This window comes from Rana temporaria, chromosome 8, assembly GCF_905171775.1.
Source record: "Rana temporaria chromosome 8, aRanTem1.1, whole genome shotgun sequence".
Lineage (NCBI taxonomy): Eukaryota > Metazoa > Chordata > Amphibia > Anura > Ranidae > Rana > Rana temporaria.
The window spans coordinates 153,245,897-153,265,922 of NC_053496.1; the positions used below are offsets into that span (position 1 = coordinate 153,245,897).

The window sequence follows — 20,026 nt, forward strand, 5'->3', positions numbered from 1 at the left end:
CGCCGTTCAGAAAGCCAGTGCTAGAGGCCAAAAACCAACCCCAAAATGGCCGCCAGATGCCTCAGATAAAAGGCCGCGGACCACAAGAAAATCGCCGCCCACAATACCGACCTGGGTCACAGCACAGCCACGGCATAATGACTGCCAACGGAATTTTCAATAGAGAAAGGCAGGGATAATAAAAATGGCGTCGGCGCTGCAAAAATGGTGCCTGAGCACCACGATGTGGACGAGAAGGCCGTGGCAGAGACTTCCCAGGGAACACCCCTCACAGAAAGCGGACCCCGACACCCCGCAGTCCCCAACAGGGACCCGGAGTCCCCCCAGTCACAGCGGCCCTTAAGGCAGGAGGGGAAAGGGTGACAGAGAGCAGGAAAAGGGAGGACAGGAAAACCCCTTTATCCCGGGAATGCCCAGCTGTTCCATCACGCAGAGGCAGGAGGAAACTTACTTACCTGTCCTTGCTGGCGCGTCCCTGACAGACTTACAACCGAGTGGTACGGAGTAGCTGTCGGCTAGGTCCACTGTGAGTGAGACAGCAGCAGCCCAGTCATATGTGGACCCCGGAGCATATGCTCACCGGCCACCCCTGGAGCCAAGGGTATGTCGTGGCCAACCCAGCGCGTAGCTAAGGTCTGCTCACGCTCGATGGCCGAACTGGGGGGACTACAAGGAACTATAAAATATCCAGCCTGTCGCTGGATATCCAAAACCTCCTCCAAATCCAGCTACAAATCTAAGGGTGAACGTAGATTTGCAGTCCAAGGACCTCGGCTCTGGAATGCTCTACCCACGAGCATCCACATGGAAGAAAACCATCTGGCTTTTAGGGAAAAAATAAAGACCCACCTCTTCTGAAAGATCAGGGTGACACTGGATGCAAAGCGCCTTGAGGCGATTCAGGTCGCATTTGTAGTGCTATACAAGTTACTCACTCACGTTGTTAAAGTTACATGTTTTAAGATAACATGTCTGCCTAGTCCTCTCCTAATACACGGAACATAACCCACTTGTCAAGTTTTAAGGAGCCGTGTCCGTCCAGGGACGAAAAGAGAAAGGACATTTTTGTCCATGATGGTCTCTGCCAGCTTGGGACTCAGTAGACAGATGTATGTGAAAGGAACACTGGTTAATGAAATCTGGAAAGCCCCGGGTCTCCTGTTGACTACTAGTCTAAAGGGTCTTTCACCCATTGTGAATTGTGCAAATTAACACACCTATTGTCTCCTAGCAAACTATTGAGGGATGTGTTAATACGTGTAATAATGTGTATTGCACTTTGTGAGCCCGGGGCCAGGAAGTCGGACCTGGAATGAGATCTGTCTAGGTAGCTAAGTAATATTTATAGTATATGTTGATTGTTGTAATTATATTCCTGGTTACATTTTGTATTGTTAGGGTAATATGATCAGGAGCGGGGATGTCCTCCTGTGGTGTACATATTCTGTGTAAGTTTGTTCAATAAAAGTTCCAGTTTTGCAGCCAAACAAGTCCTGTCAGTTCTTGGTTGCAATATGTGGCTAAAATATCTGATATCTATGTTCACACTGGAGAAAGCAGTATACCGACGGAAGCACTCAAGCGGTGTGTGGGATGGTTCCGTTACATTGGTGGCAAGCAGTGGGATGCTTCCTGCAGTCTGGAACACCCAAACCTCCACCTGGATTCAAGGTTCGGATATCAGCCACATGGAAGAGGAATTCGGAAGGAGGTTGATACATGGGACCAAAGAGGACCAGAATCGGAGCAGGTCCCGCTGGGATGGTATGCTTCTGTCCGCTGGGAACTTTGGAAGTGCTAGCAAGTGAGCAGTGACACCAGAAAAAATTCCCTCCTCCATCCAGGAAAGGTACTGGTCGCAGTACGAAGTGCAAATTATGTTTTTGGGCAAACAACCACAGAAGGAATGGAAAACGAAGTTAGGCAGGCTGGTCCAGGCAGAGATTCGGTTGGACAAAAGCTACAGAGCCCTCCGTTGGATTGTAGCCCAAATGTGCCAGTGGATAGCGGATGACAGCCCAACAGAAGGCTTTGGCTACAGCAGCCTGGGGCTGTTATTAAAGAGGCTGTCTGAGGACCCCGACTTTTGGAGCGAATTGGAATAGCGTTTGGAGGAAATCTTGAAATACAGAGAACAGATGCTGAATGTCTCGAAAGTTCTCTGGGCACTGGAAGATTTGGAGTTTCTAGCCAAACAGGAATGGGAGCTGGAGATGGCCTACAGAAGGCTGCTAGATTCTGCTCAGCAGCAAGTCTGGGCTCCCTTTGCCTGGGACTATCAGGAAATACCAGCCGACAACTCTGAAATACCAGCTGAAGTGTCGGCAATATGGCAGAGTAACAGTGTGCTTTGCCCATCTTCGCCCGCAGTTATGGACGCAGAGATCTTATGGCGGATACAGCAAGTGCGGACTCACCTTGACGATGCCGTTTCTGCACGGGTTGATCTTGGATACAGGAATGCATCTGTCCAGGAGCCGGGTAAAGGTATGGGAGATGAAACAGCTGGCTCATCTTCCCATTTGCAATTCCAGGGCTTGGGAGAGGAGGAAGCCATCCTCATTCCCCAGCCACAGAAAGAACGTGGTCATCCTTCCTCCCAAGTGGCAGATCCACAGTCTGGGATTGGAGGAAGCTGGTCTCCCTCCCCAACAGTTAGCCGAAGCAGATTATGTGAGTCGCCAGCAGAAGTGCTGGCAACAGGGCAGAGTGCTACCACCCTCTGCCCAGCACCAGGAACAACTGCAGAGTTCCAGGGAGTCTAGCACCTACAGTATCTCCACAGCTTCAGGGAGCTGGGGCAATTCATTCCTCTCCCCAGCAGAAGCAAACCGAGACCCCAGAGTATTAAAAACCACCCAGCTAAATCGCTGGCAGCCGGACAGAGCGTTAATGACCTCTGCCCCACACCTACTGACGACAACTAATCCTTGCAGCAAAGAATGGAGATCATGCGGACTGACTATGCAAGTTCACTCTGCCTGAAAAACACATGTTTAGACCGGGTGGAGGTCTGGAACCTTGTTGGTCGACTTTTGATGGGGGAGAAATGTGATAGACTCACCCGGAACAGAAGTTTTTGGAGGGGACTGAATGCTAGCCTCTTGCCTGCCGACTATGGGCCCTGGCATTTAAGCGAGCTACAAGCATTTAGGAAGATGTTCTGTTTTGTAATACAAAAGGACATTATTAAGGAGGCCATGATGGTCTCTGCCAGCTTGGGATTTAGACAGATGTATGTGAAAGGAACGTTGGTTAATGAGATCTGGAAAGCCCAGTCTCTCCTGTTGTCTACTAGTCTGAAGGGGCTTCAACTCATTGTTAATTGTGCTAATTAACACATATATTGTCTCCTAGCAAACTATTGGTGAATGTTGTATAGATATGGTCCAAAATGTATTGATTCACCCAAGAAAAAGGCACCTAATCCCAAATAGGTAGATAGTTTTTTTCAATTAAGAAAAGAGAGGGGATAGTTTGCGGTGCGTTTTAGTTGCAAAATGATAGTGATGAAAAAAAACACAATTTCTTTGTTTACAAAAATGATTTATTTATAAATACAGAGTATACAAATATACAATTGATTAGTTTAAAAAGGGGGAAACCTTGTCATTATGAACGTTGAATAATACGAACGTATGTGTACCAAAATCTTGGCAAACTCTGACTGGTACCGACCAATTTCAAGGACGGTACTAGAAAATTTCAGCAACAAATTTCGAACCATTATCTCTAAGGCCCTATTTAAGGGCACTATAGATAAAGACACCTGAAAGTTTTTAAACACGAAAGATCCTAGAGTTCCAACTTTCTACGCTTTACCGAAAACCCACAAATCTCTCATTGACCCACCTGGCCGACCCATAATTTTGGGTTGTGCTGGTCTAACTGAAAATGCAAGTTCTCTGGTTGATTGTTACTTATCTCCACATGTCACATCTTTAATCTCATATATCAAGGACACGATTGATTTGCTAAAAACCCTGGAAGGTATCACCCTTCCTAGGGGTACTATTTTGGTGGCGTTGGACATTGAGAGTCTATACAATTCTATACCCCACCAAAAGGGTCTGGAAATTGTACACAGCTTTATAGCTGAAAGAGGTCCATTAACTTCCAAGTATAACACTTTTATTCTGGATCTGTTAGGCTACATTTTAAAACATAATGTTTTTGTCTTTGGCTCTTCCCACTACCTCCAGGTACAGGGGGTTGCGTTGGGGACGAAATGCGCCCCATCTTATGCCAACCTGTACCTGGGGGGGGTGGGAGAGAAGCCTCTTTTCAAGAGACGACCTTGCCCCATTTTTGGACAAGGTCATCCCTTGGTACCGATATATCGATGACGTTCTCCAGTTCTGGACAGGAACGGAGTCGGAGCTGCAAGATTTTGTCACCGCAATCTCTGACAACGATTTCAATCTTAGGTTCACCATGGACCATAGTAGTACAGAGATTCATTTTCTCGATCTAACGGTATCCATTGATGAACAGGGTATGATTTTTTCATCCCTCTATAGGAAACCCACTGCAGGAAATACGATCCTGCATGCGGGAAGTGCTCACCCTGAATCATTAGTGAATAGCATCCCCTACAGCCAGTATTTACGCATAAGACGCAACTGCAGCAGAGACGAGGATTTTCGAATCCATTCAACTAATCTTTACCATAGATTGAAGCAAAGAGGATATAGTCATAGATGCCTTAAGAGAGCGTTCAACAGAGTTAAACCACAGCAAAGGAGTTCTCTCATTTTTTCTAAAGGATCTAATAAAATGAAACGTAACAATCAAAAAACGGACATTGTCTGGATTATTACACGCTATTCAAGCCAGCACAGAGATATAAAAAACATTCTAAAACAATTCTGGCCCCTACTCTGCGCTGATTCATCTGTAAGTAAATTTGTGCAGAATTATCCAGAAGTCACTTACCGCAGGGCACCCTCACTTAGGGACCGTCTTGTTCGAAGTCACTTTCACTTGATTCCTGATACCTCAAACAAAACCTCCCATAGAGGAGGTACTGCACCTTGTGGTAATTGTGACATGTGCCCCTATGTAGCCAATTATGAAAAATTTTAACTGCCCAATGGCCAATGGCATGCAACTAAAACATTAGTGACATGTCAAACACTGGGAGTAAATTTATCTTGCCCAATGTGTATGTTTCTATGTGGGAAAGACCAAAAGATGTTTTTTCATAAGAATTGGTGATCACTTGAAACCAATCTTTAAAAAGAAAGTAGCTACCTTTCATAATTTTGACTCAAAGGTGATCACTTTTATGGCTCTGGACCACATTCCCCCCGATCTCAGGGGCGGGAGTGTGGATTCAGCGCTATTACAATCAGAAGCTCGATGGATTTATAGCCTTAAAGCCACCCAATACCCTGGCTTGAATGAAAATCTGAGCTTTAAATCTTTTCTTTGAATACATCTGTCAACATATGCCTATGCACTTGTTCTTTTCTTTCCCTATTACCCTCTTTACCAACTTTGACTTATGTCTTGCTGTTTCCATCTATCTGTAAATTATGTATCTATACTCTTTCCATTTATTTATTTTCCTTCCTCCCATCCCTTTCCCTTCCTGCATTCCTTAGCCCATCCCTTTTCCCTGTATTTTGTTCTCTTACCTTTATGTATTTTCCCTCAATGCAATTGTCACTGGGGCATTTTAAGGACACAGGACAATATCCTGTCTCCTTATACTGTTGGATATATATATATACAAAAAATCTAATTATATTAGAAAGTACACTGTAATTTTATCCTATTAATCATTTTTGTCATTATTATCAATCAAAAACGTATTAATCATATGTTTTTCACATATATAATTTTTCAGAACAATGCCACCGCATATTAATTCAACTATACATAACTATACATGATCGGTTTACTATTTAAATGGTTCCTCGGCTTTTTGACCACAATATTTGGACACATTTGGCGGTATGCCACTTTCCCCCCCCCCCCCTTTTTGTTCTGCGTTGATGATCGGTTTATTCATTGGTCATAAGGGCGCCCGGGGAGCCTAGTGTTAGCCTCCATACACTGACTCCCCTTACCCACAGCTTTTCTTCCCCATGCAGTAGCGTTAGCGATCTTCCCCTGGATCACTGACCACCCAGTCCCTACCATCTATGATGAACCTGTTCTTATTGCTGTGTGTATTCCCTTACACACACTTTTTTGAGCTCATTTGTCCACTGAGAGCTCACACTGTGATATTCACTCCACCTGTCATCTCATCAAGCCTCTCTGGGCTGTTACTCGTTTTTTTGCACACTATACATTGGGGTTGAACTTTTGCTGTGATTGGCCCACCCGATTCCATGTGATGTTCACACGTCACACATTGGGTTAGGACGGCCTATATAAACGAATGTTTGCAGGGCTCCGTTGGGTTACAAGTCCAGTGAGTACTCTCATGATATGTGCTTTGCAGGTGAGACAAACGTATTGCTGTGCTATTTCTACAATCCGTTTTTTTTTTTTTTTTTAATTTCTCCTAATTGCATTATTTTTTGCTGTGTATTTTCTTTAGTTCCTTGCAGGACTAAGTAGCTGATTTTCTTCTTGCTTTATATACACCAATCACACTGTGCTATATGGCTTTGCCACACTGCATCTGATCTCTATATAGATCTTTTGCAGGTATGTGAATCTTTCTGTAGCAATTTCCTTTTAATGAATCATGCGTCTGCTTTGATACATTTGTATGAAATTTGTTTAATATTTTTTTGTTTTTGTTTCTTTTCATGGCTGTCCTGTTGGAGGCTGGGACACCTTTATAACTGTAGCCAATTGTTTCTTTAACAGTTATTCTGTGGAATCCTCTATTGAACTAGCACTGCAGCCCAATTACTCACTGATGTCTCTGGTTAATTAACTCTCCAAATCGCCATTTATGTGAGTAACACATGTTTTTTTGTTCTATAGCAACTATTGCCAATGGCCTTTTATGTGTTAATTAACACTATGGCCACTATATATTTTCTCAATAATTACCATAACGTTTAGCAATCTCTTTTGATTGGCTATTGTTGCCTTGTATCCGTATTTAATTTCCCCCCCCTTTTTTTTTTCTCACCTTCTTAGACTGTCCTTTTGTGGCCCATGTTAAACTTTTTCTGCCAATTGCAGGAATACGCGCATGACCAGTTCAATCTTGGCGGGACCTTGTGTCTGTCACCAACTGTGGGCAACTCGTGGGTAAGAATTTGTTGTCTTCTAAGCCTTGGAACCATTTTTATCATTACTTGCCATTTTAGATTTATGCTACCCAATAATTTAATTGTGTATCATATCTCACTGGTTAATATCTGTGTATATACCTTTTCAGTTGCTTATTCTGATTGAATATCGCTCCCTCCCCTGAAGAAGCGGAAGTCCGCGAAACATGTAGGGTCTATGCGATTTCCTTTTCCAGTTGCATCTGTATTTCCAACTGATTGATGCTCTCTATTATCCACTGAATCAAATCAACAACTGGTTGTCCACTTTCCTTTTTTTTAAACTAATCAATTGTATATTTGTATACTCCTTGTATATATTTATGAATAAAGCATTTTTGTAAATTTTGTAAACAAAGAAATTGTGCTTTCTCATCACTATCATTTTGCAAATAAAACGCACCGCAAACTATCCCCTCTCTTTTCTTAATTGAAAAAAACGTTATCTATTGGTGAATGTGTTTATACTTAAAATTAGAGGTCGACAGATATATCGGCCGATTTTTGGCACTTTTTAATTAATCGTCATCGGCCGATTGTTTTTAAAAAAAAAGCAGATTTACTTCAACGCGACTTGAATTGACTTCTATGATACAGAAGTCATTTGCAAGTTGCCTGAAGTTTCCCGTGGAGTGACTTGTTTCTGGGCAGCCTGCCAAGTGTGAGAAAAGAATACAATGTTGTTCTCAGTTTAACCATTTAAAGACTAAGGGCCAGATTCACAGAGATCGGCGTATCTCTGTGCGGACGTAGCGCATCTCATATGCGCTACGCCGACGTAACATAGAGAGGCAAGTACACTATTCACAAAGCACTTGCTCCCTAAGTTGTGGCGGCGTAGCGTAAATGGGCCGGCGTAAGCCCACCTAATTCAAAGTAGGCTGGTAGTGGGCGTGTTGTATTGAAATTAATCGTGACCCCATGTAAATGAAGTGCCGAACGAACTGCGCGTGCATGCTCAGAATCATGTAGAATTTACGCTGTAGGATACGACGGCTCAATGGCAACGACGTGAACATAACCTACGCCCAGCCCCATTCACGTACGACTTACGTAAATGACGTAAAATCCGACGCTTGTTCCGTCGTCCATACCTTTGCATTACTTGCGCCTCATATAGCAGGGGTAACTTTACGCCGGACGTACGCCTTACGTAAACTGCGTAGCTTACTGCGACGGGCACAAGTACATTCGTGAATCGGCGTATCTAGCTCATTTACATATTTGACGCGTAAATTAACGGAAGCGCCCCTAGCGGCCAGCGTAAATATGCACCCAAGGTACGACGCCGTAGGAGACTTAAGTCGGTCGTATCTTGGCAAAATTCAGACGTATCTTGTTTCCTGAATACAGTGCATGGATACGACGACACATCCTTGAACTTGCGCCGCATATCAACAGATACGTCGGCGTAAGTTGTCTGTGAATCCGGGCCTAAATCTTTTCTGACACTTGTTGCTTACAATTAAAAATCCTGTATTTTCTGCTAGAAAATCACATAGAACCCCCAAACATTATATATTTTTTTTTTAGCAGAGACCCTAGGGAATAAAATAGCGGTTGTTGCAATATTTTACGTCACACGGTATTTGCGCAAACATAATTTTTGGGGAAAAAATGCACTTTTTTTCTCCGTCCAAAAGTTTTGATTACCTGTTTTTGTGCCTGCTTCCTGATTCCCTTACCGAAGATGGCCGGGGCAGCACCCGAGAGCCGAGGGAGAGTTTGGCTTCGGGTGCCAACATCGCAGGCGCCCAGGACAGGTAAGTGACCATATATTAAAAGTCAGCAGCTGTAGTATTTGTAGCTGCTGACTTTTAATATTTTTTTTTTTTTCTGCGGAACTCCGCTGCTTTCACACTGGAGCGGGCAGACGCTATTCGGCTGCTAGCGGGGGGCTTATAACCCAGCTAGCAGCCGATGAAGAGGTTAAATGCGCCCGTGTAGCACCGCTGCAGAAGCGATTTGCAGGCACTTCCACAGCAGTGCCCATTTATTTCAATGGGCAGGAGTGGTGGAGGAGCGGTATACACCGCTCCAAAGATGCTGCTTGCAGGACTTTTTTTAACGTCCTGCCAGCGCACTGCCTCAGTGTGAAAGCACTTGGGCGTTCACACTGAGACTGCAGGGGAGCCATTTTGCAGGCACTTTACAGGTGCTATTTTTAGCCTGAAAAACACCCCAGTGTGAAAGGGGTCCAACTATAAGATTTTATGAGATAAGGGGGAAATTTATTTTTTTAAATCGGCCTAACATATCGGCACAAAAAAATCGGCATCATAGATCAGCCATCGGCCGCCGCAATTTCTAAATATTGGCATCGGCCAGAGAAAAACCCAGATCGGTCGACCTCTACTTAAAATAACATGTATTGTACTTTGTGAGCCTGAGGCCGGGAAGTCTGACCTAGAATTAGATCTCTGATAGGTAGATTCAGAAAGAGTTAGGCCGGCTTATCTACAGATAAGCCGATCTAACTCTGAATCTGCACCGACCTATGTTTAAGTGTATTCTCTAACAGAGATACACTTAAACATATCTAAGATAGGACGGCTTGCGCCGTCCTATCTTAGATTGCAATGTTTTGGCTGACCGCTAGGTGGCGCTTCCATTGCGGCCGGCGTAGATTATGTAAATGAGCTTTTACGACGATTCCCGAACGTACGTGAGCCTGCCGCAGTCGATTAACGTCGTTTCCGTAAGGCCTTAGGCGGCCTAAAGTTAGAGCTATGCTCTAGTGGCCTAGCCAATGTTAAGTATGGCCGCCGTTCCCGCCGCGAGGTTCGAATTTTTTACATCGTTTGCGCAAGTTGTCCGCGAATCGGGAGTTACGTCGTTTACGTACATGCCTGTACGGCGTCCTTAGCCGCAATGCGCACTGGGTAAAGTAGGCGCCCGGCGCATGCGCAGTAGCAAAAAACGCCAGGTCAAGCCTCATTTCCATACAACACGCCCCCCTCCAACCAATTTGAATTAGGCGCCCTTACGCCCGCTGGTTTGAGGCTACGCCGCCGTAGATTAGCAGGTAAGTAGATTGAGAATCACTACTAGCCTAGTTAATTTACGGCGGTGTAGCCTAAACAGGCTAGGCTAGGCCGCCCTAAAGTTAGTCCCATCTCTTTGAATCTACCTATGAGTGTCCAGGTGGCTTATTAACGTAATGTTTATAGTGCATGTCGTAATTATATTCCTGGTTACAGTTTGTATTTTTAGGGTAATATGATCCCGGGGGGGGGGGGGGGGGGGGATGTGTATGTCCTCCTGTGGTAATATATTATGTGTATGCTTGTTCAATAAAAGTTCCAGTTGTGCAGGCAAACGAGTCTTACCTAATTCTTGGTTGCAATATCAGTTCAGACAGGAGGTAGCGGTATACTGACGGAAGCACTCAATCGGAGTGAGGGACAGGTCCATCACAACCCCCCCCCCCCCCCCCCTCAAAAAAAGTGAATGCAGCCACCACATATTTGCATTGGTAAACTGCAGCATATCATGGCATTTGCAGATTAAGCACAGACTAAAATGGTAGCTTTATTGGCTTAAAAGGATAGGAGGGTTTAGTTCTGCTTTAATAATTTTTTGTTTTTGGGTTTCATACTGGTTTACCTTTCATGGGGCAAACCAGGGGCTTTATGAATTCTAAAACCAGATCTAAAATAAACCGTGGCAAGAACTGGTTGAAGGGTTTGTCCACCTTAAAGTGGTTGTAAACCCAATAAAAAAAAACTGCAAGACAAAAGCACAATGAGCTAGTATGCACTGCATACTAGCTCATTATGAAATACACATCTTACATCAAAGCCCCCCACAACAGTCCCAGTACACAGCTCCTGTCTGCGACATCACTCCAGAAGTTACTTTCGGGCTCTGGCACTGTGATTGGCCGGAGCCACGATGACATCACTCCAGCGCATGCGAACCACCGGTAACGGCACGAATCCCATGTGCCGTTGCTTCCGTGCGCATGTGCCAATGATGTTGGAACATGCTGATACAGGGGATATCTCCTCAACTGTGCAGGTTTAGAAGATATCCGGGGTAGCTACAGGTAAGCCTCGTTATAGGCTAACCTGTAGTAAAAAATGGATTGTAAGGGTTTTCAACCACTTTAATGACGTTTGCCTTAATCCTCCCTATGCATTACCATGTCCTCAAGAAATTAACATGCAGAGCTCAGTTTTGCAAAAGAATGCTTAATTTTTCAGCTGCCTATTCTATAACCGCCCCCCCGGAGAGTCTTAGCATAGTAGCATTTTCAGATGGAGATCAGCAACAAAAGTTTGCCAATGTCTGTTATAAATAAACAAAGGGCTGCTTATCACTAAATACCTGTGCTCAACATGTGTCCTCGGTGCTGGTATAGGTAGGCATTCTGAGCAGGACAGTCCATTCGATTGGCAGCCAGTGCAGAAAATGATTTTTCATCAAGAGGAAACCTCTAATGCCCTGTACACACGATCCACATCAAGTGGAAAGCGTACTTTACTCTTTCTGAAGAAACTCTATAAAGAGAACCTGTCAGGATATTATAGCAGCTGCCAGTGCCAACTTGTTTATGAACATGCAGCAGGGCCATCTTCCTGATCCTGGCTTCATTGACCTGGAACAAGCAGCCAGCAAAGTCTAAATCTTCATATCTGATCCACAAGTCACTAAAAAGTAAAGCCAGGATGATCCTAACAGGTTCTCTTTGGGAAGCAGTAAAAGATGAACGCATGAGCACTCTACCTGTTCATCTGGGGTCTGTAGCTCTTGTCTCTGGGGTCGTCTTTATAAATTTCTTCCTCACTAAAGATATCCTCATCGTCTTCTTCATCCTCACTGAGGAGCAGCAAAGGAGAGAAAATAAAGAAGCAAAGTGAAAGGGGTGGAAAGGACCAAAAAGGCCCAGTAAATTTAGAGATTAATTTATTAAATGCCTGGGAACCTGTTACCTCAACTATTCAGACGTATCTTCAGTTTATTATATAATATTTTAGTGGTTTTCCATTAAATGGAAATTGGGATTGTCGCCACTCTGTACCTAGTTGGTTAAACGTACATAGGGATTGGCCACCCAGGCCTCCAGTGTGGAGAAAGTGTGCAACCCTATGAATGCTCTAATTTACAGAGCTTTCTCTTGTTGCTCCCGATGGCTAAATGGAGAAGTAGGAGAGCAAAGGAAAGAATATGTGCATCTGGGGTGGTGCAAATAAGTGAACCCGTACCTGTTCTCGATTTACAGTAAATAAGAAAAACAATAGAGTATACATGTGAGCATCTGCAGGTGCATGAACATACTTTAAAACGGATTCCATAGCACCAAGGGGTAGCTCAAACTGAAGTGCTCAATTATAAAGACAAATATTTCAGGTTATTAAAGCCGAACTCTGGGAAAAAATAAAAAAGTACCCATGCAGTGTAAAGGAATAAGATGCAATACTTTTTTTTACGAATATTTACCTTTTTCCTTACTCTGGCAGGCTTCCGGCTTTCTCCTCTTCGCTCTGACGATTCAAGTTGTCCCCATTTTCACATACAACGCAGGACTTTCCCTCCCCATTTTCACATACAACGCAGGACTTTATATCCAGCATTGTATGTAATAACGTCAGAGTGCAGCTGCCAAGCATGAAGGAAGCCTGCTGGAGCGAGGAATAGGATAAGTAATACAGCCTATACCTCTACCCCTATACTTATCGAGCATTTAACCATTGCAGTGCAGGGAGGCCCCACTGCAGTGGTGTATTTTTCTGGACTTTAACCACTTGACCCCGTGGCCAATTCTGATATTTCTCTTCTACATGTAATGATCTAGAAAATTACTTAAAACCCCCAAACATAAAATATATTGTTTACGCAGAGGCCTTTTAGAATAAAATGGTGGCTGTTGCAGTTTTTTATGTTGCACGATATCTGCGCAGTGGTTATTCAAATGCAATTTTGTTGGAAGAAATATACTTTAATGAATTTTAGCGAACACATATATTTTTCCCAAAACAATTGGGTATTGTATAACAGGTGATGTTTGTTACGGCAAGTAAATAGATACCAAACATGTCATGCTTTAAAACTGCGCACACCTGTGGTACAGCACTAAAGTACAGTACCTAAAAATCTTCATAGGCAAAGCTTTAAAAGCCTTTACACTACAGGTTACCAGTTTAGTATTACACAGGGAGGTCTGTTGCTAGAATTATTGCTCTCGCTTGGACCTTTGTGATTATACCTCATGTGTGGTGCGATCGCCGTTTACATATGCATTTATGATTCACACATTAGCACAGGGGGATTGGGGAATGACACATTTAAAAATAAATATACCGTATTTTCCGGCGTATAAGACGACTTTCTTTTCAAATGTTTTTTATTGTATTTTTCAAAGATACACAATAAAGCACAAATAAGAGTCATAACAATACAACAGTTTCTTAGTCATACTATGTGTTCAACAGTGTGCCTGGGTAGGCTTCAAATTATCATTTTACTAAACAGTAACCATATAGGGCCTTAGTCCAGTTGGATAGTGGTCAGATGCTTAAACAAGTAACTAGCAATCCCTGTTTACCCCAACGGGATCATGCTGTAAACAAGGGATTATGGCTCATTATCTTATATTATTTAATAAAATCAAAATTAACATAAAGGGGTATCAAGGGAAGGAGGGGAGGGGAAGGTGAGTAGGAAGTTATCTTTTACATCCGGTCTAGTTTAGGAGTGTAGTCGTTCAGGAACACACTTAATAATTATTAAAATTCTTCAGAAAATTTGAGGCCCTAGGATGAGTAATCCATTCATTCCAATTTTTAATGAATTTACTTATGGTTCCTTTCCTATGTGCTAACATTAGCTCATAGTGAGCCTGAGTATTGAGTCTCTGGACAACATCAGATAAGTTAGGTGCTAAGGTAGATTTCCATAGTTTTGTTATGGTGAGTCTCGCTGCTGTAAGGAAGTTGGCAACTATAGTTCTAAATTGAGGAGGATAGACATCTAGATTTAAACCTAGTAGGGCTAATTCAGGTGTGAGTATTTTTAGATTACCAGTGAAGGATGCGATAAAGGAGGATACATTATTCCAGAAGCTAGATAAGGTTTTACAATCCCAGAGGGTATGTAACAAATTGCCAGTGTGGGATTCACATCTCCAGCATATGGGGGAGGAGCTAGGGAATATTTTGGATAGTCTGTAAGGGGTCAAATACCAGCGGTTTAGTATTTTCTGGGCGTTCTCCCAATGTTCTACACATGCAGAAGAAGAACTGTTAATATGGATGGCTTTTTGCCATTCTTCCCACGTAAAAGCTTGTGATAGATCCTTCTCCCATTTAATCATATTTAAAGTTTTGGTTTGAATTGGAAAAGATGAAAGTAGTTTATATATATGGGATATGCCTCTCTTCCCACTTATTTTATAGGAAGTGAAGAATTCCCACAGCGCCCTAGGGAGTTCCACACTTTTCTTTGGGTCAAAGTTTTTATTGAACGGTTTGGCTATGAGTTTATTCGTTATTTTATGTATGTCATCGGGTGATAGCTGATCAAAAAAATTGATTCCCTGTTTGGACCAGGGTGTGGTAGTAATTCTTACTTTACAGTAATCGATTACTCCTAGTGGTATTGGCATTAGGACTGGGTTACATGTCGGCTGTAATTTTGTTAGAGCAAACTTCCAGGCTGCCAGAGTAGCTCTAATTGTTAGGAAGTTGGGTGTATTAATTTTTGGTAGAGCATAGCAGGCCATGGAAAGGGAAAATAGATCCTTCCCTTTAGACACTTCTCGTTCAATGTTCAACCATAATTTATCATTTGAATATCTGAACCAGTATCTCATTTGATCAAGGAGTGAGGCGAAGTAATATAGGCGTAAATCTGGGAGGTTTAGGCCTCCTTTAGCTTTAACCAATGACATAGTAGATAAAGCAATTCTAGGTTTCTTTCCCAACCAGACCAAGTTGCTCAATTTCGAGTTAATTTGTGTGAAAAATTTAGTCGGTAATGGGATGGGGAGGGAGCGGAAGTAATATAGAATTTTTGGTAACGTCTTCATTTTAAAGGCTGCTATTCTTCCAATCCAAGATAGTTGTGTCTTTTTAATAGACTGTGTATCTTGAGTGATTTGAGTTAATAAGGAGGGATAATTTGCTTCATACAGTTTATTAGGTGGGTAAGTAAGTTGAATCCCAAGATAGGTAATGGAGGGGTTGTCCCAATTGTAGCTAGATTGTTGTTTTAGTTTAACAACTAGGTCTGGCGGGATGTTCATAGGTAGTACAAAACATTTACTATGATTAATCTTATAATAAGAGACTGATCCAAATTTATCTAGGATAGTGGTTACCTCTTCTAGTAGTGTGTCGGTAGCAGATAAAGTTAAAAGAACGTCGTCCGCGAATAATCCCAATTTATGTTCTGTTTGACCGACCTTGATTCCTACGATATTGGGGTTAGATCTGAGAGATATCGCCAGTGGTTCAATTGCTAATGAGAATATAATGGGTGATAAGGGGCATCCCTGTCTAGTACCGTTTGAGAGACTAAACTGTTTAGATATACTTCCCGATGTAAATACCCTAGCAGATGGTGTAGTATAGAGAGACATTATGGCTTCAAAAATAAATCCTGTGAGACCAAATTTCTTAAGGGTTTCCGCTACATATCCCCAGTGCACTCTGTCGAATGCCTTCTCCGCATCCAGTCCGAGAAGCAGAGAAGGCATCCGACAGCGCTCTACATGGCTAAGTAGATTAATCATCCGTCTGGTGCTATCCGGGCCTTGACGTCCCTTCACGAATCCAACTTGATCTGGTTCAATCAGATAAGGAGTAATTTCTAATAGTCGATTAGCTAGAACCTTAGCAAAAATTTTTAAATCAGAATTAAGTAGCGAGATAGGTCTATAATTAGTTGGAGAAGTCGGGTCTTTCCCTTGCTTTGGTATTGTGATGACAATTGCTTCAAGCATTTCCTTAGGGAATGAGCGGGTGTTGACAGCTTGATTAAACAATCTGGTCAAGTATGGAGAAAGCATATTTTCAAATGCCTTAAAGTATTCACTAGATAGGCCATCTGCACCGGGCGCTTTATTTAGTGGTAACATTGAGATTACTTTTTTGATTTCATTTACTGTTATAGGATCATTTAATTTTTCTAATGTAGCGGAATCTACTGTAGGGATGTTAAGTTTATCAAGAAATTGGGTTATATCTTTTAGGGTTGGTTGGGTGACAGTATGATCTTTTTTTAGATTATATAGGCCCTCATAGTATTCTGCAAACGCATCAGCTATACTCTGTGGGTTATACAATACTTTTCCTGACTTGTGGTGAACAATTTCATGAATTTTCTGTTTGTTCTGTCTAATACGTAGTTGCATGGCAAGTAACTTACCCGCTTTATTTCCTTGGGAGTAGTGGTTTAGTTTTAGTTTTTTGAGGTATTTTTCATGATCAGAGATCAAAGTCGCTCTAAGCTCGTGTCTGGCTTCATTAAGTTGTTGGAGGAGGAGGATGTGTTTGGGGGCTAGCTTGTGTTCCTTCTCTAATTTGTCTATTTTCACTAATAGATTATTTACCTCCTGTGACCGCCTTTTTTTTTCCCTAGACGTCAATTGTATCAGCATTCCTCTGGAGAAAGCTTTGTGGGCACACCATATACTAGAGATAGAGACTTCGTCGTTGTCATTAAATTTAAAATATTCTTCTAGTCTTTCCTTCATCTCTGCCAGAGCTCCTCTATGTGACAAAATATATGTATTGTTCCTCCAAAGAACATGCTTCGAATTTTGTTGGGCTAGATCAATAATTAAAGAGATTGGAGCATGGTCAGACCATGTTATGTTATGTATATGGGCATCTGTGGTTTTCTGGAGGAGAGCTCTGTCAGTGATGAAGAAGTCGATCCTAGAATAGGATTTATGGACATTTGAATAAAACGTAAAGTCCTTTTCTGTTGCGTGGAGACACCTCCAAGGATCATGGAGGTCTTCTTGTGAGAAGATGTTCTTCAAACCTCTTCGTTTGGATTGGATCCCTTTAGTGGTGTCCAGAGTAGGGTCCATCGTTGCATTAAAGTCCCCACATAAGATAATATTGCCTTTTTGTATTTTCTTTGTTATTGTGATAACTTTTTGAAGGAATTGTTGTGGGTTCCTATTTGGTGCGTAGATATTGACTAATGTTAGTATTGTATTTTCAATCTTTGCAACCAGTATTACATACCGACCTTGTTGGTCAATTTTTGAGTCCAAAAGTTGAAAGGAGATTGAATCCTTGATGATCGTCAGGACTCCTTTTTTTTTCTTACTGTTGTGAGATGCGAAGATATGCGGGAATTTAGGGTGTGAAAATTGAGGAGGGTTGTCTCTTGCAAAATGCGATTCTTGAATGCAGAGTATGTCGCATCCGAATTTTAGGGCATCATTCCATAGGGCTTTTCTTTTGAAGGGGCTGTTGAGGCCCTTCACATTTAATGAGAGTAGTTTTAGATTAGGCATAGCGAATAATTTTCATATAGATGAATTGTATATGTATCGAATGTAGTAAAGGCAAAGCGTGTCCATCGACTACATAACTTCCATGAAAAAAGAAGATTGTAAGATATTGCTTGTGAGGGGGGGAGGGAAGGAAATTAGGATCATGGTCAAAAACAGAGACAAAAACAAAAAATAACATGTAAAAACAAGCGAGTTGTCGAGCAACTCTTGTGTGCATAAATGTGTGCACTCTCGTTGTGGGGGCTTTGTTAATCATAGATCAGGGGTTCAGGATAGGGGCTCCCTGGGATTCATGTGCCTGAGGAACTTAGGCCATGATAAACTGGAGAGAAAAGAGACAAGAATTTTTATACCGGCGGTTGTGTCATCCATGACTGACATTCCAAGGAGCGGTCAGTTTTTCTTTGGTGGTTCCATCGATCGGGGTACTTTCATCATTTGGGAGTAGATTCCATTTTTTCAGAATCTTGAGGCCATCTTCCAGTGTGTGTATTGTATGAGACATGTTATCTTTTTCCACAGATAGTTTGGTTGGAAAACCCCATCTATAAATTAATTTGTGGTTTCGAAGTATTTTGGTGATCGGATTCAGGTTTTTCCGCGCCAAGATAGTAGCTTGGGAAAGATCGGAGTATAGGATAATTCCCGCGTAGGGGTCTGGTAGTGGTGCATGGTGTCTTGCAAAATGCATTAGCATGTCTTTTGTCTGGAAAAAATGGATCTTGGCGATCACATCTCTTGGAAGTTTCGCTGCGATGTGCGAGGGCTTAGGAAGTCTGTGAGCTCTGTCGATCACTAGATCTTGTTTTTGCAATGAGGGGATAAGGTCCACGAACATTTTTTGCAAAAAGATTCTTAGGTCATTATTTTTTACGTTTTCAGGGATGCCGCGGAATTTAATATTGTTTCACCTAGACCTATCTTCGAGGTCTGAGACTTTAAGCTTCAGTTGTCTGACTTCTTCCTCAAGAGCAAAATGGTCATCAACTAATTCATTATGGGCGTCAGTGAAGTCAGTCATTTTGTTTTCAATATAATCCACTCTTTCACCCAAATCTCCTATTTCCGCTTTAGATTTTTGCATAAATGCTCTCATGTCATGTTGGATCGCTCCATGCAATGATTTTAGCATTTCCTTCATATCAGTGTCAAGCATTGCTTTGCCAGAGGTGGGAAAGGAGTCCAATTTTACCTCATAGGGGTTAATATCAGCATCAGAATCACAGTCTATTTCAATGTCACTTACTTTATCTCCAGATGACACTTTTCTCCTTTGTTTTACAGGGCTGATGAAGTCTGATTCAAAGGCTTCATTTTGTTGTTCCTTCTCAGGCTGCTGCAGCATCAGAGCCTGTGTCTTTCTCCTCACAGAGTTGCCTGGCAGCTGGTCTGTGTGTGTGAGGGAGGAGGCGCCATCTTTTTCCTGAGGGGATTCAGCCGGACTGATAAACAACCCCAATTTGCGGGGTTTCTTGCGGGAATTACGTTTCTCCATAATGCTGGAGATGTTCTCTGTCCTCTCCGGATCGATACTGTGTCCTCGGGCGCGCTTTTCGTCGCTGCTAGCCGCTTCAGGAAGGTATTAGAACATGGAGCTCTAGCAGTGAGCTTCCATACAGATTCCCTGCTGGCCACGCCCCCCTATAAGACGACTTTCTAACCCCTTAAAATCTTCTTAAAAGTCGGGGGTCGTCTTATACGCCGGTAACCTAACCTTACCTTATCCTAAGACATGCAGAATCGCAGCCGTACGTTTTTTCAAAAGCCGTGCCTCCTACGTCTTCTGTTCCGTGATAGGCGGAACACTCAGCTTCCCAGGAGGCACTGCGTTTAGTGTCCGCCTATCATGGAGGCCCTCTCGTCCTGTGTTCAGTGTCCGCCTATCACGGAGGCCTCCGTGATAGGCGAACACTGAACACAGTGCCTCCTGGGAAGCTGAGTGTTCCGCCTATCACGGAACAGAAGACGTAGGAGGCGCGGCTTTTGAAAAAACGTACGGCCGCGATTCTGCATGTCTGCATGTCTTAGGATAAGGTAAGGGCTTTAGATATACTTTACCGAACAGTGGAATAACTGATTTCCAAGGGCAGAAAACCCCCCAGGTCTGCTCAGCGAGTCTGGCATGTAATGGGGCACAGTCTGGCATGTAATGGGGCACAGTCTGGCATGTAATGGGGCACAGTCTGGCATGTAATGGGGCACAGACTGGCATGTAATGGGGCACAGACTGGCATGTAATGGTGGCACCGTGAGGCGAGGCATGACTAGTAGAAAGGGGTTAGTCTTATACGGCGAGTATATCCCAAAACCA

The 20,026-nt window shown here is 42.8% G+C and overlaps 1 protein-coding gene across 4 annotated transcripts in view; it reads right to left on the reverse strand.

Annotated features, from left to right (window-relative positions):
* Positions 1-20,026, reverse strand: part of ZFP91 (ZFP91 zinc finger protein, atypical E3 ubiquitin ligase) — a 136,330-nt gene that overhangs the window by 23,735 nt on the left and 92,569 nt on the right. For 3 of the 4 annotated variants that reach the window (XM_040320892.1, XM_040320894.1, XM_040320895.1), the window contains one exon: positions 11,970-12,062. The exons of the other annotated variant lie outside the window; for it this stretch is intronic. In XM_040320892.1, the coding sequence (XP_040176826.1) occupies positions 11,970-12,062 (93 nt within the window). The remainder of the gene's footprint in view (positions 1-11,969; positions 12,063-20,026) is intronic. 4 annotated transcript variants of the gene reach the window in all.